The sequence below is a fragment of the Eubalaena glacialis genome, chromosome 6, assembly GCF_028564815.1.
Source record: "Eubalaena glacialis isolate mEubGla1 chromosome 6, mEubGla1.1.hap2.+ XY, whole genome shotgun sequence".
Classification (NCBI taxonomy): Eukaryota; Metazoa; Chordata; class Mammalia; order Artiodactyla; family Balaenidae; genus Eubalaena; species Eubalaena glacialis.
Window position 1 is genome coordinate 110,952,735 of NC_083721.1, and position 24,692 is coordinate 110,977,426.

General features: G+C 37.0%; 2 protein-coding genes across 4 annotated transcripts in view; one reads left to right on the top strand and one right to left on the bottom strand.

Moving 5' to 3' along the window:
* GFM1 (G elongation factor mitochondrial 1) overlaps positions 1 to 24,692 on the bottom strand; it is a 41,931-nt gene that overhangs the window by 11,240 nt on the left and 5,999 nt on the right. Inside the window, exons 6-13 of the mRNA XM_061194525.1 lie at positions 21,654 to 21,804; positions 18,030 to 18,184; positions 17,373 to 17,457; positions 14,906 to 15,043; positions 13,033 to 13,134; positions 11,327 to 11,383; positions 7,952 to 8,089; positions 6,978 to 7,060 (exon numbers count right to left, since the gene is read on the bottom strand). Of these exons, the coding sequence (XP_061050508.1) occupies positions 6,978 to 7,060; positions 7,952 to 8,089; positions 11,327 to 11,383; positions 13,033 to 13,134; positions 14,906 to 15,043; positions 17,373 to 17,457; positions 18,030 to 18,184; positions 21,654 to 21,804 (909 nt within the window). The remainder of the gene's footprint in view (positions 1 to 6,977; positions 7,061 to 7,951; positions 8,090 to 11,326; positions 11,384 to 13,032; positions 13,135 to 14,905; positions 15,044 to 17,372; positions 17,458 to 18,029; positions 18,185 to 21,653; positions 21,805 to 24,692) is intronic.
* On the top strand, positions 618 to 23,332 carry LXN (latexin). Of its 3 annotated transcripts, XM_061194526.1 has the most exons (7): positions 618 to 1,184; positions 2,520 to 2,582; positions 3,699 to 3,876; positions 4,194 to 4,330; positions 6,277 to 6,339; positions 19,866 to 20,008; positions 23,029 to 23,332. In XM_061194526.1, the coding sequence occupies exons 1-7, from the start codon at positions 1,056 to 1,058 to the stop codon at positions 23,066 to 23,068; spliced, it is 753 nt and encodes a 250-aa protein (XP_061050509.1). In that variant the 5' UTR covers positions 618 to 1,055; the 3' UTR covers positions 23,069 to 23,332. The 3 variants fall into 3 exon arrangements, with proteins under 3 accessions (XP_061050509.1, XP_061050510.1, XP_061050511.1); XM_061194527.1 differs by lacking the exons at positions 19,866 to 20,008; positions 23,029 to 23,332 and adding an exon at positions 6,609 to 6,940 and having other exon boundaries at positions 621 to 1,184; XM_061194528.1 differs by lacking the exons at positions 19,866 to 20,008; positions 23,029 to 23,332 and adding an exon at positions 10,045 to 10,075 and having other exon boundaries at positions 622 to 1,184.

Genomic DNA, 24,692 nt, shown 5'->3' on the forward strand with positions numbered 1-24,692 from the left:
CTACAGCAAATCCAAAGAACAGCCTAGACTACAGTTCCTTTAAAGCTCACAGGAGGTAATTAAGAGATCTGGAGAGTAAAAATGCACTGCCTACTAAAAGTCTGTGCTTGCTTAAGGAGCTTTAAAAACTGTTTTTGTTAGAAGCTACTTCAATGTAGTGCTTTGTATAAATTCAGTTTTTAAGTAAGTTTTAATCCTCAAAGTAAAATTTTCAAAGTGATTCAGAAAGTTGGAAGCATGGTGTGATATCAAAACCTCATCTTTCGAAGATCAGTAAAGGGAGAGAGGAGTGCAAGTACCTTTTAAAATTCTCCTGACCTAAATTACATAATCCTCCAAATTAATGCTATCGTTTGCAGTCTCTCGTACCCTGATTTGGGCAGAACTGATACACCACCACAGAAAGCTGGGTATGAGCACGCCTGTTCCTAGACAGGGAAGGGAAAAGAAGGACTCACAATGACTCACTACCTGGCGCTCCTTTGTACTTTGCCCCGTGCCGCACACTGCGGGTGGTGTATAAGGAAGTTGCGCTCGTGCCGGACACTGTGGGTGGTGTATAAGGAAGTTGCGCTCCAGTCTGCAAGTAAAGCAACCAGCCTCCTTCCACGAAGAGGAAACTTGAAGCCCCAGAGACTCTCCACTAAGGCGGAGGCCCGAAAGCCCCTCCCCAAGCTTCTGTAAAGGTTAATAAAAGGAAGGATGTAGTCCCTGACAACCCAGCCCAACGACTCACTCCTCACACCCGCTTAAAGGAGGAGGGGGCTCTCTCCAAACAGGGACCAGAGAGTAACAGTAGGCGGCAGCAGGGCGGGGCTCCAGGAGCAGCCTCCGTAGGAGCCAGCTCCCAGGCAGCGGCTTGCAGAATCGGAAGGAGGGAAGGAGGGAGACAGGGAGGGAAGGGGCTGGCGGCCCCGCCCCAGGCCCCGCCCAGCCCGAAGAAGGAGGGCTGACTTTTCCGCCTGGGGGACTCGGCAGCAGGCAGGACGGGGGTGCCCTTCCCTTCCTGTGAAGCTCGAGCAGCCCCACGCAAGCCCAGCCGCCGCTCACCAAGAATGGCAATCCCTCCGACCCACTACCCGGCCTCCAGGGCGGCCTCGGTGGTAGAGAGCTGCATCAACTACCAGCAGGGCAGCCCCCACAAGGTGTTTCTGGTGCAGACAGTCAAACAAGCCAGCCTGCAGGTGAGTCGGGCAGAGGGTGGTGGCGGCACCTGCTAGCGTTCCCCCCACCGCCGAGGGTCTCAGCTCCACCTGCTTCTGACTCCCCACACCCCATGCCCGTTTTGGGCTTCAAGGCTGGCTGTCTCTCTAGAGGAGTTGGCTTTTCTGGGGTTGGGCTACACTCCAGTCTCTGGGGACAGCCCCGGGAATGTTTGTTGTTTTTACGGGAAGGCAAAGACACTGATAGTTTTTATGGGCCCTGCTATAAGGAAATCGGTAAATGTTCTCAACTGGGGCGGCTTCTCCCCTTTCCCCAAGTGAAACCTATAGGAACCATTTTCAAAAGGATCTTAAAACTGGCGCTATGTTTAGCATATACTACTCCAATCTGGGCCAACAAAAGCTCCCGTCTTGCAAAAGATTCTTCACTGCCTGAATTTTAAGATCAATCCTTTATTAGACTCTTTGACCAAAATTAAGGGTTAAACAAAAAGCAACAGAAACTGACAAAGCAGAGTAGAAGTATTGTGGCCTGAAGCTTCACTTCAACCATCCAAACACTACTGCCACTGACTGCTGTGAATGATGGGCCCCCTCTGGCTAAAGGGTTAAATTAAACGCTCAAGACCTCAGCAACCACTAAGCTTGTTTCCGTTTTACTAAAATCTAATAGATTTGCGACTGTCCCTTATTTATCTGACAGAAGTTTAACTGCTAACAGTCTTTAAGAGCTGACAGGGAGTAAATGTTATTTCAAAACCACACCAGATAACATAATTAGGTATAAATTCTCAATTACATCTTGATTCAAAAGTGAAATACCTAAACGTCTGTCTTACTGTTACAAAATTTGTTAACGTATCATTTTGCAGGTCCACTAACATACAAGTAAAAGCAGTACTTAACATTCTCTAACCACTTCGCAGTAAGCTGCCTCAAAATGGAATTCATCTTCACTGAACACTATTTGGAGGGTACATAAGGCTTTATGAAAAAGCTTTTCAATGGTGCATCCTATTTGTCACCTTTAGAATTAAAATTTTCAAAATTTCTTACGTGGAATTTAGGATCACAGATCCAGAGGTTAGAGTACTCTGATGATTGAAAGTGAATTATAACCGATTTTATTTGTATATGCTTTTATCTCACCCTCTTGTTCTCATCCAAAATAACCCTGCTAGAAGACCTGCTAAATTAGATGTCACAAACATGGTGACATGCCTTGGTCAAGGTGTAAGGCCTTAATCATTTACCCGCAACAGTCAGCACCACGCCCAACCAAATGAGAATGGATTCTTCTAACAATGTAAAGAATTGAGTTATTGTTATAATAACACCACATTTTCTTAATTTTAGGATATTCCAGGAAGAGGACGTAAGTATCGCCTTAAATTTTCTGTGGAAGAAATTATCCAAAAAGTAAGTGAAATGTCATTTTATTATGAAATAAAATTTGATTCCTAATATTCCATATCACCTCTGCTGATCAAATCATAGGATTAATTTGGTTTTTAAAAAAGTTGTTGTAAAATCCCTGCCTCAAAAAAAATGATCACCATACAAAGGTCAGTTTTTACTTTTTGTGTATTCTGAGATACACTTAGTATTTCTATCACGCTATTTAGAAAAGAGACTCTATATACTTCAGTTCAAATAAATTTCCTTTAAAAATGTTATGTACTCATAGGCCAGTATGAATTTATGCCTAATATGAACAAGTGTAATAATTAACTCTACAATCATCATCACTTTTTTATGTCTGTTTCATTCTGTTTTTCATTTCTTTTATTTAAAGAAAGCAAGTGCTTTTAGATATTTATGAGCAATAGAATGGCCAACTGGTACCACTGTGTTTAGATAAGAATCTTTCAGTAATGGGGCAGGGAAATTTTAAAAAATTATACACCTGTCAAATTATTAATGAGACAAACTTAAAAGGAAGGAACTGCCACTTGTACCATAACCATCTTGAAATTTAAAAAAGCTTGCCCTTTTGTTAAGCATAATTAAGAAGAGATACAGGCTAACATAAGGAGATTCATTAAAAGGCATTTGAGCTGCTTGATAGTCATCTTTACAAAGCAGAACCAACGCTACAATCTTCTCATTTTATATTTGGATATAGATTGCAGAATCTGAGTTTGAGAAAATTTCTGTTATTTCAGGAGGAGAGAATAAGAGTAATGGACAGACTTAAAAAAGTAAAAAAAGTAACCAGAGTCTAGAGTTGGTATATAAAGACTAAAATCTGCCTTACAAATGGACTTCCCATTAATACTGAAATACATAGTTTTAAAATGAATTTACAAGATTATGAGACCTTATATGTTATAAAATAAGTTACCTATTTTAGATACCTCTAAGAAAATTATTGGGCCACCACCAATTAGATACCTCTGGAATAGGTACACTCAAGTCAAGTCTGAAACAACATCATTAGGGGGGCAATGCTTTAAATGTTATATCTCAAAGAACAATAATCAGTAATGGATGGCCATCTACATGTAAAGATCTTTCACAAAATGTTTCAAACAGCAAGTTACAGTGAATTGCACAGCTGAAGTACTGTACCCTCCAATGGGACAAGATACTGCACCAGAAGTCAACTTCACATTTGAAGGAGAAATTGGAAAGAACCCAGATGAGGAAGATACCACATTTTATCATAGACTCAAGTCTATGAAGGAACCACTAGAAGCACAAAATATTCCAGGTATGTAAATATATGGCACGGAAAAATATTTTTTTCGACTTTAAGATCAATATCAATTACCTATGCTCAAAATTGTTAGATGTTAACATTATGCTGGCAATATACTGACTTTTGCAAAAATATTTATTACTAATCTAATTCAACAACAAAAAAATCCTTGGAACTTTATAGATCAATCTATGGCTTAATTAAATTAATTACTTTCTGTACGCATTTGAAGAAAACTAAGACATGACTTAGAATTTAGATTTTTTTTAAAGGTTAATACTGTATATATAAAATAATTCCATTTATCATATAAATGTTTCCCTCACCAGACAGTTTTGGAAATGTACCTCCAGAAATGAAGCCAGTTCAACATTTAGCCTGGGTTGCCTGTGGTTATATAATATGGCAAAATTCTACTGAAAATACATGGTATAAAATGGCAAAAATTCAAACTGTCAAGCAAGTGGTAAGTAATTTCTATAAAATACACTATTAATAGATTTAATATTTACTGAAGGTGTTATAATTCATGATTGGATAAATAGTGCCCCTTTAGTCATTTTGTATTTAAGATAGTGAAGTCAGTATTTGAAGGAGAAGTCAGTTATCAAGGCCAGAGAAGGTGAAGCTGCAGTTTCAAGAGAGTGAAGTCTTGAATTATAAATAATTTGGCAGTGGTTTTTGTGTGCAGCTTAATACAGATTATTTCCTTTCGCAACCTAAGTTTTGTGTTCAAATTACTATAATCATGTGATACTGAAACCACCTCTGCTTTTTTCCTCTAGTGAAATGGTAGTGTCAGAGCTAAAGATCCTGGCATTTTTTCCCCCAGGATCAGCTGGAACAAAAATATTAGCACTCACTCTTTGTGAAGCTTGCTGTATATAATTATCTTTTATAACCCATTTAGTCATAATTGACAACCTCATATCTTACTTGTTGCTAGCCTTGTATTTTAAGTCTGATATGACTATTCCAAACTGCCTCTTTCTAGACCTTAAAGAGATTAAAATAAATTCTTTGAGTTTAACTTTATTAAGAGGTTTAAAAGAAAAACAAAATATGTCAACTAGTAGTATTTAATGGAATACAAGAAAAATACTCTGTAAGAGAAAAGCACTTTCCATTGGCTTGTTTCAGTTTGTTGATAACAAACTGCAAGGCAGCTGGAGCACCTTTACTCCACAAGCTTTTGCAGCCACTTATTAGATACCTTTGGACACTGGAGGACAGGATACCAATTACAGTACTCAGAGTGTAATGCCAAATACCTAGCATCACTATTTATAACACTTTAAGAGAGCCTTTTTCTAATGCATTTTTGTAGATAGCAACCTTGGTTACAACACTCCTATAGGGGCATTGAGGCTCAGATAATTGAGTAGCTGGGTCCACGTTACAGAGGATATACAATCACAATCATGATTTTCAAGCCATGTTTTTATAGCAAAATATGCAGTGTTACCGCTTTATGAAAGAAATTTCCTGTAACCCTTCACTAAATTGCAGTTTTAAAGCATTAATGAAAATCCCAACAGAAGAGTTTAACCACTGCTTCAGCGTGTATATATTATATATCTCTACCTATTATGATCCAACACATAAGAAACCTTCCTGATTTTTACCTTATCCTTAAAGGACATTCTTTGTTGATATAGTCAAAGAAGGGATTGCTTCAAGATACTATTAAGGAGAGAAGAGTATAGTTTTATTTGATCCTGGGGCCATATTTATAATTACTGTCAACCAAAGGAGCCACAGGAGTTTGTGCTGCCTCTTGGAGTCTAGGGCTTGTTTCAATACATCAGTTATAAGCCTTAAAGAGCCTTGGGTGAGTACAGCAAATTTCTGATGACCATGGTTTGAAACTCTGTAGATGCAATATTTCTGTGCAGCTGATAGTATAAATACTTTATATGTCCAAAGCAATAAGCAGCATAGATCAAAGCTTTAGTTACAAAATCAAACATTACATTTTATTATTTTCAGTTTTTTAAAAGAGAATTCCTATTATAAAATTGGTTTCCTTTAGTGTAAACTCTCATTTCAGTAGTTTATCCCTTAAACGATGCTTTTCTGAATAATGGAAACATTAAGGAATCTTAAATGACAAATTATAGACTGTAATGTTCTTAAGTAGCTACCACAACTCAGAAACTAAAAACAGAAAGGGTAAATGATTTTTAGAGTAACAAATTTTTTAAAAATCATGATTTTAAAATGTAGTTTGAAAGAAATCTTATTTATAAGAGAATAGTTTTTCTGCCAGGCTAAATAAATTATGACATTCAATTTTTAATTTTACTTAAGTGGAAGTATTACTGTCATCTACTAATGAAAGCTGATTCTTAAAATTATCATTTTTGCCAATGATATCAAGTTTTAAACACAGGTTTTTATTTTTTATTATAGCAAAGAAATGATGACTTCATTGAGTTAGACTACACCATTCTACTTCATGACATTGCATCTCAGGTAGAGTATCATTTTCCTTTATTTGATGCTACTTTGAACATTGAGACTCATTTTGTAGCCACAGTATGCCTTATTAATTTTGACTCTAAATCAGAATTCATATAAATTCAAATAGGCACCAGGTTGAAATATATTACACTTGCAGCAATTTAACTTGTTTTGTGCTTTCTTTATGAGGACTGTTTTGTTTCTAACAAAATATAAACCCAACTCTGTTTTCTTAAATGTTTTCTGAATTTTATCATAGCATCAGTTTCCTTTACTTGCAGGAGATTATTCCTTGGCAAATGCAAGTTCTCTGGCATCCACAATATGGTACTAAAGTAAAACATAATAGCCGTCTACCAAAGGAAGCACAATTGGAATAAATGAAGACTGTAACATTCGATGAAGTATAAACATGCTTATTAATGATGTGTATACCAGTCTTCATTGATATCTAGCTTAAAGGGTCAGACAAATCTCATAAGTGTCCCTTTGCATAAATGGCCTGAACTACAGAACTACATAGCTTCCATAATAAAGAGCATCACAATGTAAAAGTGTCTTATCAACAGTAACAGTGCTATGTATATCCCCTAATAAAAAGCTTTAAATTCCAGCCTCATAGTTTATGTTTAATCGTTTTGCATACTTACGGGACAGGGGCCGTAATGGTTTCTCTGAAAGCAACTTTTGGCTTTCCTGTGGTACAAGGACAGCCATATTCTCTTTCCATCCTCTAAAAAGAGCAGGAGAGATCTTTTTGATATATTTAAATTTAAAAAATAATAAACTAAAGGAAGAAAAATCCCAAGAATCTCAGCTACCTTAGAAGCATTCATTTAAATATGATAAGCAAATGATAAATCTTAAATCACTTAAGTACCTTATGAGGATAAATACATGATATTAAACAATACAAACTGCTTTTACAGATTTTATATAAATGAATTCTAATTTAGATTGATTAATTTATACTTACCTCCAATTAATCTATCCAATAAAACTTTATCTTTGCTCCATTTTATTACATATTCACTGGAATAGTATATGAATCTGTTGTCATAATTTTCTACTATCTCAACTTCAAAGATATAATCACAACCAGAATTTTTAATCATAAGTCATATATATTTTGTTTTCGTTCATATACACACAAGACCTTTCCTAGGTAAGCAGGGGCCCCATCTACCCACTTGTTTATCTCCATTATAATGATCTTCAAGTACTGACTTGAGAAGAAAACAGGCAAGAAATGGCCTGAAGAGTGGGTACTGGTGGGCCGACTTTCTCAGCAGGTTTCTCCCTGAGGTTGTCTTCCTAAGGCTGAGACCAGGATACACTCGACCCAAGGAACCATAACCTAGGGATGGATGAATGGTCTTACTGCAAATCCCCTGAGCCTTGATTCTAGAAGTCTGCAATGTTTTACGAATAAAAAGATTTAGAAACCAAAAGTAATTAATTAGTAACACACACTGGAAGAAGCAGTATACCACATCTAGATACAAAAACCAGAGTGAAGCTTGAAGAACCACTATTAGTTTATAACCATTAGATTGAGAATTATCGACTTTTAACAAAACATAGACATAAATAAAGTGAATTTAACTTCCTTGTTATTCATTACCTGAGCATAGATTTCCAGGTGTAATTCTCCCATTCCAGATACAATTGTCTCTTTGCTCTCAGTGTCAAAGTGGACTTTAAATGTGGGATCTTCTCTTGTAAACCTGCCAATACCTTTTGAAAATTTTTCCAGATCATTCTTTAAAAAAAGAAAATCATTACACATTTTACTAAGCATGCTAAGCAATGAAATTGTTGAAAAAACTTTAATGAATGAAATCAAATACATGAACAGTTAAAAAATAAAAACGATCTACCATCTAGTTTCTAGGCTGTATCCTTTTAATATGAGAGCTTGAATACCACACAACCAAGACAGCAGGGAATAGCTAACTGATAGAATTTTCTTTTCACACCAAGATACAGGAGTCCAAGACTTAACTCTATGCCCTTTCCTATTATATTGACAAAAACTGTCCATTTGTGGAAAACTGCCCATAAAGCAGAAAGTAGAATCTGTGTTACTGTGTTATATTTTAGAAATCCTATACATAATCAAAGGAATCAGCATGGTTACCAAGATTCTACTGTAGATTCAAGAGGGCAGTTAAGACCAACACTAGGCAAATGCACATTGAGACCTCTCCCTTTCAAAACAATCTGCTTGGATGTGGTTTGATGCACCTTTATTCTCCTTAGATGTAACTTCCTTATGTGGTAAGCAGAATAATGGTCTTCTAAGGACATGCCCTAATCCCCCCAAACCTGTGACTGTTACCTTACATGGTAAAGGGGACTCTGCAGATGTGAGTAAGGTTACAGACTTTGAGATGGGGAGATTATCATGAATAATCTGGACGGGCCCAATTTAATTGCATGGGCCTTTAAAAATGGAAGCTGAGGGACTTCCCTGATGGTGCAGTGGTTAAGAATCCGCCTGCCAATGCAGGGGACACGGGTTCAATCCCTGGTCTGGGAAGATCCCACATGCCGCAGAGCAACTAAGCCTGTGTGCCACAACTACTGAGCCCACACGCCGCAACTACTGAAGCCCATGTGCTCTAGGGCCCATGTGCTGCAACTACTGAGCCTGCGTGCTGCAACTACTGAAGCCTGCATGCCTAGAGCCTGTGCTCCACAACAAGAGAAGCCACTGCAATGAGAAACCTGTGCACCGCAAAGAAGAGTAGCCCCCGCTCGCCACACATGCACAGCAACGAAGACCCAATGCATACAAAAAAAAAATTTTTTAATAAAATAAAATAAAATAAAAATGGAAGCTGAATGAAGAAGGGTAGTGGAGAGATGGGAAGAGGGAAAGAAGAGACAGGAGATATTTGAAACATGAGAGGGGCTCATTTTGCTGTTGCTGGCATTGAAGACAGGAGGAAGGGGGCTATGAGCAGCCTCTAGAAGCTACAAACAGCCCTCAGGTGACAGCAAGGAAATGAGGACCCCAGTCCTACAACAAGGAGCTGAATTCTGCCAACAATCTGAGTAAGCAAGGAACTAAACTGTCCCCTAGAGCCTCCAAGAAAGAAACAACACAGCCTTGCCAATCCTTGATTTTAGCCCATTAAGAACTGTGTCCGAATTGTGACCTACACAACTGTAAAATAATACATCTGTGCTGTTTTAAGCCACTAAGTTTTTGCTAATTTCTTACGGCGGCAATAGAAAACTAACACGCTCCAATCACCAATATTAACAGCTATCACATGTGGCTGAAGATGTGTTATGTGTTTTGTATACGTTATCTCAAATTCTAACCACAAGGCTGCACGACAGAATTATCCATGTTTTACAGGTGAGGAAACTAGGTACAAACAAGTTGCTCAAGGCCACAGAGCTAGCTGGGCTTGAATCCTGGGTTAGTCTATCTCCAAAGTCTTTGCCCTTCTCCCCGCACTAGCCAGGGACTCTCAACTTACTAGATCACCCCTGCCCCACTACTGAGATTCAGGGTTTTATGCAGTGATTTCATTATTTGATGTATATTAATTCTCCGGGAAGCAGACAACCCCAAGACACCAAAAAACCTTTTGAATATTGATGCATTTGATTTCCCTCCATGATTGTGAACTATCAACAGTTAAATGTCTTACATAAACTCTGGAGTTAGGAATAAAGAAGAATAATATCTTTAACTTCTAGTCCTTCATCTTCTGAAGGGAAAAGCAACCAATCTGGCAAAGTACTTGGAGCAAACTGTGGCATCTCACTGTGGTAAGATGTAAAGCTCGCCTTTCAGCTTTCTGAGATAGAGTGACTGAACGTTTCCTGTCACCTCAACATTCTCTTTTCTATAATGAGAAGGGCCTGGAAAATCTCAGTTCCTCAAAACAGATGAACTAGTTGCTGTTAATATATCCACAAGACAATAAATCAGAATACGTTCTGTAAATGATAGTACCCAGATGACAAGAGATCATAAAATGTTCCCTCAATGCATGAATGAGTTAATGTCAATATATCACGTTAAAATGATTGTTATGAATGTAACTAACTTAAGAACTAAACAATTATGTTTCAAGATCAGGACTAATTCCAATGACAAGCAATGCAAATGCAGAACCTATTCAAGCAATTTTGGCTAAAAAGCTAAATGACATCAAATCCAATCATAAAACTTTATATTTGAAAGTGAGTCAAAACAGTCTTATTTGCAGGCCTTCCATGTTATAGTCAGACATTTACTTCATAACTACCACAGATGTAGAGATGTATTATAATCCATGAGGCAATTAATCTACACAATATTTTAATATACTTTACAGTGAGGTTTTTCTGCAACTTAGGACAAATGCCTCAGTTGCCTCTTTTCCATCTCTTATGATCTCAATCTAGGAAGTTACTCACACTTAACACTCCAGAGCCAATGATATACCTTTACTATAGTAAAGAGTTATAAAGCACAGTCTCATGAATACTTTAATACCATCAACTTCTTCAAATATACTGTGAAGTACTTACTACTAATAGACTGGTAAATTTTAAAAGGTGATCTCAGGGCTTCCCTGGTGGTGCAGTGGTTGAGAATCTGCCTGCCAATGCAGGGGACACGGGTTCGAGCCCTGGTCTGGGAAGATCCCACATGCCGCGGAGCAACTGGGCCCGTGAGCCACAATTACTGAGCCTGCGCGTCTGGAGCCTGTGCTCCGCAACAAGAGAGGCCGCGATAGTGAGAGGCCCGCGCACCGCGATGAAGAGTGGCCCCCGCTTGCCGCAACTGGAGAAAGCCCTCGCACAGAAACGAAGACCCAACACAGTCATAAATAAATAAATAAAATAAATAAAAGGTGATCTCAATACCAAAAGAGGAAATAGAGACCATAAGACTGCTGGTTATCACAAGACACCATATGCATTGTGGAGACAGACAAAAAAGAGCTCAAGTTTTTACTGTGATATACTGAGCGTTAAATCAAACTCCTACCTTGTTAGAAGGCTTCATTGCTATTGAAATGACAGGATCAGGAACATGAATTGACTCCTAAAATATTTTTCAAAGAACAGAGAAGAATTCAAATACAGTACCGTATGTGTCAGGGATGGATTAATTTTAATGTTCTCCTTTACAACAGAACAAAAGACAAATACTAGTCAACATCTTAGGGTAGACAAATATATCTTGGTCTGTTTTTCCTTAAATAAATGAATATATTAATATATAAAGGTGTCCACTTATATGATCTCCTCCCTCCCAAAATAACAAAAATAAAGCATCTATTTACTTAACTGTTTAAGACCCTTAAGTTTGTTGACACTTTCAGTTTAACATAATCATTACGTATAATGAATTCAAATGCTGAGATGTGGAATACTTATTAGCTCGTGGCTACATCTGCTATAGCTATCTTCTGATAAGTTATTTAATCAAAATATACTGCCATCACTGATAAGAGAAGCAGAGAAAGGGACTAGATTCTTTATACATATGATATCTCATTTAATCAGTCACAACTCTGAGAGGCAGATATTATTATCCCCATTTTACAAATAGAAGCATCAAAGGCTTGGCAAGAAGAATAACTAACTTGGCCAAGGGCCAGCAGGTAGCACAGGGCAGAGGTAAGACTGACCAGGGTCTACTTGCCTCAACGCCTGAGTACTTCCCACAACCTCCAGTCCCTTCATATTGGTAATGACAAGTTTAGAAAAAGCCTTATCAATAATACTTATCAAAAAGTCCCCTTATCTAGATCACCCAAAAACCTTTACAGATTTATGATTTTTGCAGTGTCCTAACTCCACATGTAAAACCATAGACATTAGAGAGTATTTTATACAAAAAAGCTAAATTATAAAATTAAGAATTCATCATATGATACAGGAGCTATTATAGTGCTCATCTGTTAGGTTGGACCAGTTCTTATATAAACAATCCACTGTAAATTCCTTCACTGCAAATCACCTATCCCCTGCGTACTCATATTCGTCCTTTACTGAATGAATTCAGGAGTGGGAGCACCCTCATGAACACATGGTCATACTGTGCAAGAGCCTGCTGTCCTGTGGGGGCAAAAAGGGGAGGAGTAAAGGGGACTGAAAGGCGGGAACTGCCCGAGCATGCTCTTCCCTTCAGTCTCCCTCAGTGATGAAAAGGGACCTGTGAGTTCCACAAGGCAGGCTGTGTACAGTAAGTTGGACTGTCTAGTTGCATCCTGCCTGCAGGGCACGGTTCCATTCTGTCATGCTGCCCCTGGAGTCTAGCCTAAATGTTACAGCCTGCTCTTACAGTTCTCTAGGGGATTGAGGGAAGGGTCCAATCTCCAGCTGCCGAGTTAATAAGGAAGGAGCACTTGGTTGGGACTAGCCTGATGACGGTGACAGCAATTAGAGGTGTGCCCACAATGGGGAGGCAGATCTCAGGGTAGGAGTCAGCGCTACACATGCCAGGTTACCTGGTGGAGATTTTCCCTCCATGCTAAACCTTGGAGAATGGTGGAATGATTTTACTAAGAAAAACCAGGTAAGTTAGCTAACAGAGCACTTGTTTAGTTGACATTAAAAGAGCCACAACCAATCTACACTTGATGCCTATGGCACTCAATGAAAACTTCTGTGGTTGTTTTTCTGAAGTACTAAAACATAGACTTTTGAAACGCAAGTGATAAACAGCTTTGAAGTTAAATGACTTACCATAGAAAGGCCACTATTATCTTTGTTTGTGAATGTGTCTCCACTAGCACAGTCAATGCCAAACAATGCACAGATGTCTCCGGCAAACACTTCCTCAATATCCTAAAGAAAGAACACAATACGATACTTGCAAGTAATACAAACCAGGACATCATAACTAAAAAGTAATTGCACAATAAACACATTGTACACAAACAAATGTGGCAGAATCTCACCATGAATTCCACAAAGACGGAATTAGATAGAATCAATGCAACACCAACAATCAACCACGGCAAGATATACCTTCAACAGCGCCCTTATTTAAACCACATCTCAACTGACAAGATTTTACTTTAAATGGAAACTCCGAGCTATGGCATCTTTACTTGGAGGATCTGCACTACTGACAGAACACAGAGCCTCATGGTTCTAAAGTTATTTCTATAGAATTAAAAAGCATGTAGTATAGAATGGATAAACAACAACAAGGTCTTACTGTATAGCACAGGGAACTATATTCAATATCCTGTGATAAACCATAACGGAAAAGAATATGAAAAAGAATGTATATATATATGTATAACTGAGTCACTTTGCTGTACAGCAGTAATTAACACAACATTGTAATTCAACTACACTTCAATTAAGAAATAAATTTTAAAAAGATAAATTCAAAAAAATAAAATTCTATCAGAAAGAAAAAAAAGAAAAACAAACAAAAAACATGTAGTACTATATGTGCTGCCCCAGTCCAACAATGAGATGTGTATGACAAAGGCATACAAGGAAAACCTGCAAAGGAAGTTTTGGAAAACAAAGGCAGGAGAATGGAGTCTACTGTACTTAAAATAATCTTAATTTCTCACAGATGCAGGCAGTTAAAAAAACACAGGAAATCTAAGAATAAAGCATTGGTGCCTCTAAACTTCCTAGTCTTTTTTTATATTGACAGTTCATTAATAACAGCTGTGGCTGTGAATGAGCAAGTGTGTGTGTCTTGCTTTAATGGTTACACAGCTGTACGGATCTCCTAGCTTCTGGCCCATGAAAGAGCTGTGACAATCACTAATCCCTCTAGCCTGCCCCCTGCTGCCTATCTCAAAAAAGAGAAATTATGTCTAATTTTGAAAGACTGCCTATTCACTTTCCAGGAGATAAAGTTATGGCCACTGAAAATTTCTGAATGTCATAACATTTTGCTTAGACTAATAAATTTCTCTAGGAATATAGAGCTGAATTGAGAAAGGGTGCAAGAAGGAGACAACCTCACACATTTGGTATTCCTGCCAAGCCTTAACCCTATGGACCACAGAAGGCTAGGACAGATTCAGAGCCAATTCAAGAATTCAAGCCATAAGCCAAAGTTTATCTCCCAGACTAGACCTTCAGAGGTTTTAAATGCTCAGATGAATTCTGGCATCAACATGGCCCTTCTGGGGGTTGGTTCTACTTCCATATTTCAGGAAGTAAATCTACTGAACAATGTGGGAACTTACGTATGAATTTATTACTCTCATTTACCTTTGAGAACCACAGTTCCACTGTCCTAAAAACCTATTATACTCTTCGTAAGGATAGCTCTTGAGGAAAGTGCTGAATCTTGTGCTCTGAATCTTAGGGAACTAATGTCCCTTTTCCTTAACCTTGGCCACTGAGGAAATACAGCTAACTCACAAATGGTGGTTTAAAATGTGTTCTTGACATGTGCTAATTTAGCCTACACCAAAGTGCCACATGAGAATTGTAGCCCACCTAACTAAAAAGGAAGAAGCTAGGAAAACACATTCAACTAGAAGTGATTCTCTTGTGGGGCTCAGGATACCAAGAAGGTAGATATATTTCACTTGCATTAGAGAAATTTCTGATCTCACAACAATGCCCAGGTACTCGCCTCCATCATGTCGGCATGCATGTGAACCAGTCGTTGCACCCGTACTTTCTTTCTCGTCCTCGTATTATAGATGGTATCACCCTTCTTCAACTGTCCTTGATAATTTCGAACATAAGTTAACTGTCCAAATCGACCTGCCTAGAAGTCAAGATTGGATAAGGGCAGAAAGAATAAAAAAGAAACCCAGGAATCAAAATAAAGAGGAAAACTTCACAACTACCTTCAAATATTTGCTATCAGTTTTAGTAGTACAACATATATACATGCTTCAGTTTGTTGTCATAAACTACTTTAATACTAGTTTTGAACATAGGTAAGTTAAATAGTTGTTCTTTCTGATATCAAAACCCAAGATACTACTTTTGCTTCCTCTGAAATAAAAGTTATTAGAAAAAGTTTTAAAATTTATATAATAAGGAAGTTATTCCATAAGTTCAGTTTAATACAAGAAGACATAAAAATAAGGTATAATTATTAGAAAGACAACAATGTTGGAGAAACTAACATTGTTAGTTAGACTACATGTTAGAGAAACTTTGAGAGTCACCTGGAAAGCTATACAAATAAGAGTTCTGTAAAGTGACTGAATATAAAATGAATAATCAAGGATCATTTCCTCCTGAATAGTAACACTAACTTATTAGGTAAGTATTTAAAAGTTGCCAATTCTTCCCATGTTAATTTACAGGTTTAACACAATAGCAATAAAAATCCGAAGAGGAATTTTTAGACATTTTATTAGTGACTTTAATATTTAATTAGAAGAATGGATAAAAATAGAAAATAACTCTGAGTGATATAAGAATATATTAAATACTCCAAAACATAAATAGTGTAAAACTAGCACAAATTAAACTGAACAGCCCATAGGGTATAGTATAAATATCTAAAATGTTTAATTCATTTGTCAATAGAAGCTAAAGGACACATGACAATCAATGAAAAAATATAACATTGTTCAAAAACTGGTAACTAGACAATTGGTCTTCTATTTGAAGGCAGAGGAAATACATTTAGATCCTACCTCACAGCATTCAGCAAAACAAATTCCAACTGGATTAACAATGAAAAAAACAAGAAACCCCACCACAAAAAAGTAGAAAGAAAAGTAAATATTTACAAAATATAATCAAAGAGGAAGATTTATAAGGTTAAAAATGAGAAAATGACTAAAGACAAAGACTGATATATTCGTCTATGTAAATTTTAAACTGCGAATTGTTTTTTTAAAAACTTTATTAGAGAAAGGCTCGTACAAATAAGTAAAACACTTTGACTCTAATTTTAAAAAAGGAAAGACAAAAGAAATAAAGAGGCAATCACAAAAGAGGAAATACAATTCCATAATGAATATATGGAAAAATGTTCTCTATTATTAGGAATTAAGGCAAGATGAAGTATTAAAATACTATTTTCATTTATGAAATCAGTAATGATTTTTAATAAACAATACTCAATGCTGATAAAGATTCATTGAAATAATCTAACATATACATTAATTCTGACAGTATGAAAGCAATCTGGCAATATAAACCATTAAATATTAAAATATTTCATACCTTTTACACAATAATTACAATTCTGAGGATCCTAAGAAAAATATTCCTAAATATATATTTTCAAAAGCTTTATGCATAAAAATTGTCACTGCAATGTTATTTCTACTTTTTAATTTAAAATTACTTTTTCTGGTTTTAGAAGTAATAAAAAGCACATTGTAAAAATTTAAAAATACAAACTAGGAAAAAGCCCCCCCAATATAATTCCATCCCAGAAATAACCACTCTTTAACATTTTCAACTTATCCAACTTTTTTCCCACTTAAAATATTATACACAGAAGCAATAACACAACAAAAAGCACACCCAGTCCCCAAATACCATTCACAATTAAAAGAAATCAGGGCTCTTAGAGAAACGGCTGATTCTAGGGCTGGGGGAGGGAATATACAACATAAGCCTGGAGCATCCTGTAGTGCCAGAAAGTAAGGAAGTATTCAAAAAAGCAAAATACGGTGGAATGTCTAAGGGGCACAGAAGCCAAGTGAAACAGCTCCAATGGCCAAAACTGGTCAATGTGGCAACAAAATAAGTAACATACCACTGGATTATAACTCAAAGTACAAAATAAATATCCATGAGTCCATACTGATAAAAATAAATGACTGAATAAATAAATATATGGGGGGGAAAAGACAATTCTCCTATACAGAAGAATCTCAAATAACTTACATAGATACTGCTCCCTCAAGGAGGAAGAAAATAATTCCCAGCCCTTAAGTGTGGGCTGTGCCCAGGAACCTTCTTCTAAAGAGTCAATATGGAACGGGGTAGAGGGGAAAGTAACTTTACAGTGGAGAAACCTGTAACCAAATATTTCCTAAGAGTCATTTTATAATAGGAATAAAAGCCTAATAGAAAAGAAAATTTCTACATATAGCAGTTAAATACATTAGAAAGCAACTTACCTCCAGTTTAAAAGCCAGGCCTACAAATGGATGGGAATTGTCTCTTTTGGGGTTCATTAAGATTTTGGTTTTCTCTTGTGAGTCACTTAAAATAAAAGAAATACACATTTATGAGATGCAATATTTGATATTTCTTTTATATCAATTTGTTTCATCAGAATATTGTCTGAGAAGAAGCACATGTGCAGTAAACATTTCTGGGCTGATTCATAAGTGAAATTTCACTGAAAGGGATCAATAAGAATAACTTTTCTGGCCTTAATTACTGCATTGTGACAGGACCAGAGCAGAATAAAAAACACAAAAATAGTCTGGCAGAAAAAGAAAAATTACCAATGAGAACTTCAAAATTTTTGTTTCTTAAAGCATTAAAAAAAAATACAATTGGTTCCAAATGAGTAAATTTTCTAATGATGTAAACTTTGATAATGAAATAAATCATATTTCTAACTTACAAATAGAATATGATATGGGAAGGTATAATAAATACTTTTCTCTATGCCAAAATTGTTACCCAAATAGAAATGGAGATTGATTTTTGTAAATTATAGGGAAAAACCCACAATCACAACTACAAGAACCATTCTTAAATACTTTCCCAGTGCACAAATGTTAAAGTCTTTGTGCATAAAGTAAAAATCAATTTCCAAGACTTACTCCTGATTGAGAATAGCATAATTTTGGACTTCAGATGGATTTGGGAGGTATTCTAAAACAGCATCTAAAAGAGGCTGAACTCCTTTGTTCTTCAAGGCACTTCCCAAAAAGACAGGAGTAAATGACCTACTTAGAGTGGCTCTTCGAATTGCGAGCTGCAAACGAAAAAAATTAATGATTAGTTTATCTTAAAGTTACACTTTGTGTTTCAGATCAATTACAAAGCGACAAATGAATGAAATGAATTGATACTCTTTGGAGTACTGGCTCTGGTGAAGACTGGAATCAGGTTCTCTATAACTTAAGATCAAAATACAAAAAAAAGAAAAAAGGCTATTTAACTTTCAACACTGCAACTGCTTTCAACACTCCTGGAATGTCACTAACTTTCAATTTGGCAAAAAAAAGAAAAAGATATATATATACACACATACATAGAAAATAAACACACACACAGAACAGTGTAAACAGGATGTTAACAATTGTGTAAAATAGAGGGAACAGCAATATATACACACACACACACAAAAGAAGTCTCTGGAAAGATACACCAGAAACTATTAACTGGCAACCTGTTTTAGGGACAGGGCAGAGAACTGGGCAGATGGGAGCCAGGTGGGAGACTTTTTCCTGTGTACCTTTGTAGAGTTGTTAAATGTTTAAACGATATGAAAGTATCACCTATTAAAAAACATTTAACTGACTTGTTTTCTTTTTTTAAAGGATATACATACAGGAAGCCAAACAGTACAAACTGCTCATAAATTAAGGGCCATGATAGTAACAAGGCTCTAAAATAACAACCTCCTGGTCGTGTCCCAACCCCTCGTGCAAACACTGTCCATGTGTCCCAGCCTCATTCCTTACTGGCTACTGGCCTCAGAGGGAGCAGTGGACCTTTAGCTCTAGCAGCTGGAAGAGGCCAACAGCAGTGCTGTGCTGTGGCCACAACCCACCACTACAGAAATATGCAGCTGCATACAATTATTTCTCAGTCCTCAGGAAAAACAGAAAACTAGTTATCCTAAAAAGCTTAAAGCAAAACATTTATAACCACAATTTCTAAACATCACAATGAAAAGTAGGATAACAGCTGAGCACAATAAAAGGCGTATAAAAAGGAGAAAATAGGCATGGTAAGAAAGCAATTACCATTTGGAGCTATCTTAAAACACTTGCCTTTGCTGTTGCTAGGAACCAGAAATGGCTTGGTCACTAATCACTTAGGCCACCCTAGGCCACAAAGTCACATCTTTGACTTTCCAACCCTCCCTACATGCAACAGTAGGAACATATGAATCTTACCATGCTTAACTTTACATCCATTGAATAGAGAAACACATAAGGGTGGCTGATAAATAGAAAAAAGGAGAAAGTAAAGCTAACCCTATACCAGCGTAACAAAAGCTTTATTTTCCCGAAAATTTCCCTTACTTTTATAAGAATCACATTCACACTTGAAAACCGTTGCCTTTCCACTGTCCCTAATAACAATATGCCCAACAACAACATAGAAACTGAAGTACACCCATGTATCCTGGCAGAAAACAGTAAACATAGCAGGGCTGAAACTGTCCTCCTTAAAAAGGCCTGCTTGCAAGGCTGGGCCCCTGGCTGAGGCCTGGGGATCTGGATTTCTGGGAGGTTCCCAGCATTCCCAGAACTGGTAAGACTGGTTCACTGTGCCTATACTGTTGTACAAACAATGTGATGTGTGCTAAACACCTACTTTCTTTCTGGGAGTCTGGAATTTGGTACATGCTAGGCAGGGGGCGTCTATGTGACCAGTCCCCAGTAAAACCTTGGCACTGAGTTTCTAATGAGTTTCCCTGGTAGATGTCATTTCACAGGTACACTCACAACTTGCTGCTGGAGGAAACAGGCAAGCACTGCAAGACTGCACTGGATGCCTGGGAGCTTACCCCTGGTTTCTTCTGGACTTCACCTCATGTGCCTTTGCCCTTTGCTGATTTTGCTTTGTATCCTTTCACTGTAATAAATCATAGCCATGAGTGTGATTATGTGCTGAGTCCTTACTCCTAGTGAATCACAGAATCTGGGAGTGGTCCTGGGAACCCCTGACATATTCCCTTTCATAGATCGAAACCTAACTCTCTATTGTGGTTCCTGGGATACAGTGCTTGACTTTAATTAAGGCCCAGACCTATACTTTCCTACGTGGTGTTCCTTACTCATCAGAGAGCTGAGGTGATAAGGCCTTTGTGAATAGTAAAGAACTCAAGCTATGAGATATATTAGTAAGCATCTCAGCTTCAGTAGGGTTCTTTCCTTGTGCATTTGATCTATAAACTCCCTGAGTGCAATGTCTTACACACAATAATTACTTATCTGATCTCTGCTAAGGGCACCAAGTGGTTTGGCAAAATAAATATCAGTCTTTTTATGATTTTTATTTTTATGATAAAATATACATAACAAAATTGACTATCTTGACAATTTTTAAATGTACAGTTCAGTGGCATCAAGTACATTCACATTGCTGTTACCACTATCCACCTCCAGAACTTTTCATCATCCCAAATTGAAACTCTGTACCCATTAAACTTCCCACTCTTCCCTCCCCCAGCCCCTGGTAACCACTATTCTACTTTCTGTCTCTAGGAATTTGACTATTCTGGGTACCTCACAGAAGTGGAATCATACAATATTTGTCCTTTTACGTCTGGCTTATTTCACTTAACGTAATGTCCTCAAGACTCACCCATACTGTAGCATGTATAAGAAGCTGATTCCTTTTTAAAGCCAAATAATACCCCCCATTGTATGAATATGCCAATTTTGTTTATCTGTTCATCCACTGATGGACATTGGGTTGTTTCCAACTTTTGGCTATTGTGAATCACGCTGCTATCAACATTGGTGTACAAATAACTGAGTCCCTGCTTTCAATTCTTTTGGGTATACAGAAGTGGAATTGCTGGATCATATGGTAGTTCTAGGTTTAATTTTTTTTGAGAAATCACCATACTGTTTTCCACAGCACATGCATCATTTTACATTCCCCAGCAATGCACAAGGGTTCCAATTTCTCCATATCCTCACCAACACTTATTTTGTTTTTTAAATAATAGTCATCCTAATAAGTAAAGTGGTATCTCATTGCGGTTTTGATTTGCTTTCCCTAATGATTAGTGATGCTGAGCATCTTTTCATGTGCTTATTGGCCATTTGTTACCTTCTATGGAGAACTGTCTATTTACAAACTGAATACCAGTTTTAGGCAGGGATCTTCTCTTTATTTTTTAAGAGCTGAACAATCAAGTAAAAAAATCTATACAGCCTTCCAAATAGTACAACAGGGTACATTTCTAGTTTATCTTCTTTCTTCTTAATAAGACTATGTCCAAGAGGTTGGCAGTGTAAGTATCTTTTTTCCTAGAACTATGACTCCTTTCCCATTTTACATAACTCACTACTTAAAAAAAGAGAATAATTTGCCATGTCAAGTATTTTTTTAAGAAACCAATTATGTTAAACAACTTTGCTCAGATTTCATTAATAAAACCCCTGCATAAAAGCACCATGTCCCCTCCCTGCAAAAAAAAAAAAACCAAAAACCCTCTTTTTTCTTATTAATATAAGATTAATTTTGAGAGCACTTGCCTTTAAATCAGAAATTGAGGGGATTTTTTCTTCCAGAAACATCTCACCAAGTTGCTCATCTGAATTAGCAACACATTCAATCAGCTCCTGCCGGTGGTCAGCTGCCGCCGCCCTGAATTCTGCTGGAATTTCCCCATATCGAACAACCTGACTAAAAGTAGAAATGTTTTATTTTGGTACTTTAAGAATATTCAGTTAAATTGTAAATCAACTATACTCCAATAAAGATTAATTTAAAAAAAGAATATTCAATTAAACATATAAGCACCAATGAAAAAGATAAACTAATGGCCAAAATATTTTTTTAGATAAGAGCTCTGATATATTTGCATTAAAATCACAAATAAGAAAAATGTGAATCTTTAAAATTCAGAATAGTGGGCAAAATACTTTAAACAAGCAAAGCAAACTGCTCAAGGCTGTACTACTAGTAAACAGATGAGCCATGATTCAAAGCTAAACTGACTCCAAAGCCCATGAGTACAGTTGACCTTTGAACAACACAGGTTTGAACTGCACAGGTCCACTTATACACGGATTTTTTTCAATAAACATGCAAAAATATATGTGTATAACACTGTGTACAAAACTTGTATTGAAGTGGACAGCCTATCATTATGTAGGAGTAAGTGATATTTAATATGAAATTAATAATGTGTTAGTTTTCTTACTGTTTTATAACTTTGCTTTCAAAGAATTATATCACCATACAGTATGCCTTTCTCACATAATTAAAGAAACTGTGTATCATCACAGGTAAGTAATTTTTTTTTAAAAGTCACAATGCTTCCAATACTGTATTATGAATATGATTATATGATATGCCATAAAAAATTCTATAACGACTCATTCATTAGCATACAGACTAGGCTACTGCATTACATCAATTACACTCGGCTACCCTAAAGCAATACAGTGCTGCTTCCTCCTTATCAATGTATGAACTGTAATACCTGTATATAAATATGAATTTCTTTTTATCTTTTCATTTTAGATATCTAGTGTTAGTAATACATATAACATCTACAGTGCTTTGACTCATATAAGATAATACTGATGTAGGTATTACTTTCCATATTGATAAATACAGTACAATACTATAAATGTATTTTCTCTTCCTTATGATTTTCTTTAACATTTTCTTTTCTCTAGCTTACTTTATTGTAAGAATACAACATGTAACATACAAAATATGTGTCAATCAACTGTGTTATTGGTAAGGCTTCCAGTCAACAGTAGGCTATTAGTAGTTAAGTTTTGGGGGAGTCAAAAGTTATACTTGGATTTTCAACTGCACAGGGGGATCCGCACCTCTAACCCCCACATTGTTCAATGGTCAACTGTACTTGAAAATTCTATTAACCAAATTAATCAGAATATCACAGTCGGGACTTCCCTGGTGGCGCAGTGGTTAAGGATCCGCCTGCCAATGCAGGGGACACAGGTTCGAGCCCTGGTCCGGGAAGATCCCACATGCCGTGGAGCAACTAAGCCCGTGCGCCACAACTACTGAGCCTGCGCTCTAGAGCCCGTGAGCCACAACTACTGAGCCTGCGTGCCACAACTACTGAAGCCCACGCGCCTAGACCCCGTGCTCCACAACAAGAGAAGCCACCACAATGAGAAGCCTGCGCACCACAAGGAAGAGCAGCCCCCACTCGCCGCAACTAGAGAAAGCCCGCGTGCAGCAACAAAGACCCAATGTAGCCAAAAATAAATAAATAAATAAATAAAATTTATTAAAAACAATTCCATGTATCAGTAGTTTTCATAATCTTTAAAAAAAAAACAAAAGAAGAATATCACAGTCTCTGACAAGCAGGATTAGAGACTTGACTATTCCTTTTCATTAGTAGCAATTTTTAACACAGAACACTCCAGTCTGTAGTTAAAAAAAAAAAAAAGGTTACTAATTATGACAGACTCTTCAACCTTGACCTCAGTTCTCCGTCCCTCTAGGGGCCAGATAGGTAAGAGTCACAAATAAAATACACAACAGAGAAATGGATATATTTGATATTTAGAAACATCAGTCTTAACATTTTAAAAGTATTTCTTTAAAAATGGAATCTAATGTCGAAAAATAACAAGCTTTTCAGAAAACACATTCCTGAAAAAAAAAAAAAAGGGAAAAGAAGCCAATTGCAAATAATTGCAAGTAGTCAGAAAATAATTCTTATTGTCCTAAAGAATGCTCTTCACAGCCTTCAGAACTTAATTTCTTCCATTCTGGCAAGCTCCCTGCTTCTTAGTCTTTCACATCAGAATCTTCCTTTCAAAATGTACATACCCAGTGGTCTAGGGCTGGGAAAGGGGGCAGGTATGTTAAGAAGTTCCACCTGTGGTTCCGATGTACAACAATGTTTAAAAGCCTCTGCTTCAGTAGACAGAAATGTGTGCCCTGGTAATTCTGGGGAAGCAGATTTATTTATTTACTTAAAAATATTTTTTGAGTCTCTATTTTGTACCAGACAGTTCTAGGGCTGGGTACATAGCAGCAAATAAACCTGGTAAAAATCCTTGTCCCTTACAATCTAAGGAGTGAGAGATAAACTTTGTTGTCATTACTTAGTTGTCAAACAAAAAGTAAGAGTGAGAAATGCCTTGTCCACTGAATAGGCTTGATCTTTTCCCTGCCTACAAGACGGTCGATAAGGATAAATTCTATATAGTTAACTGATCACAATGCTTTTCACCCACCTGCCAGACCAGCAATCTCAGTTCCATAGCAGAAAAAGGAAACTCCTAATAAAGGACCTTCAGAGAGAACTGCCAGGCTACTGGGTCCATGCTTCAGAACAAAGGTTCATTTATGACTCCCCAAATTGTCTAGAATAGTGCCACTCAAACTGTGGTCTGCAGACCTGAAACATCAGCACCACTTGGGAGCTTTCCAGAAATGCAAATTCCAGGCCCACCCTACAGCTACTGAATTAGAATCTCTGGAGGTGAATCCTGAGATTTGTGTTTTAATAAGCTCTCCAGGTGATTTTTCTGAATGCCATGGTTTGATAACCACTGCGCAGTTACAATGCTTTG

Excerpts from the sequence above, each read along its gene's own strand:
- LXN (XM_061194526.1), top strand. The coding sequence starts at position 1,056 with ATGGCAATCCCTCCGACCCACTACCCGGCCTCCAGGGCGGCCTCGGTG. Across the intron at positions 1,185-2,519 it reads TCAAACAAGCCAGCCTGCAG|GATATTCCAGGAAGAGGACG; the intron begins GTGAGTCGGGCA and ends TCTTAATTTTAG. Across the intron at positions 20,009-23,028 it reads CCCTTTGCTGATTTTGCTTT|AATATCACAGTCGGGACTTC; the intron begins GTATCCTTTCAC and ends CAAATTAATCAG.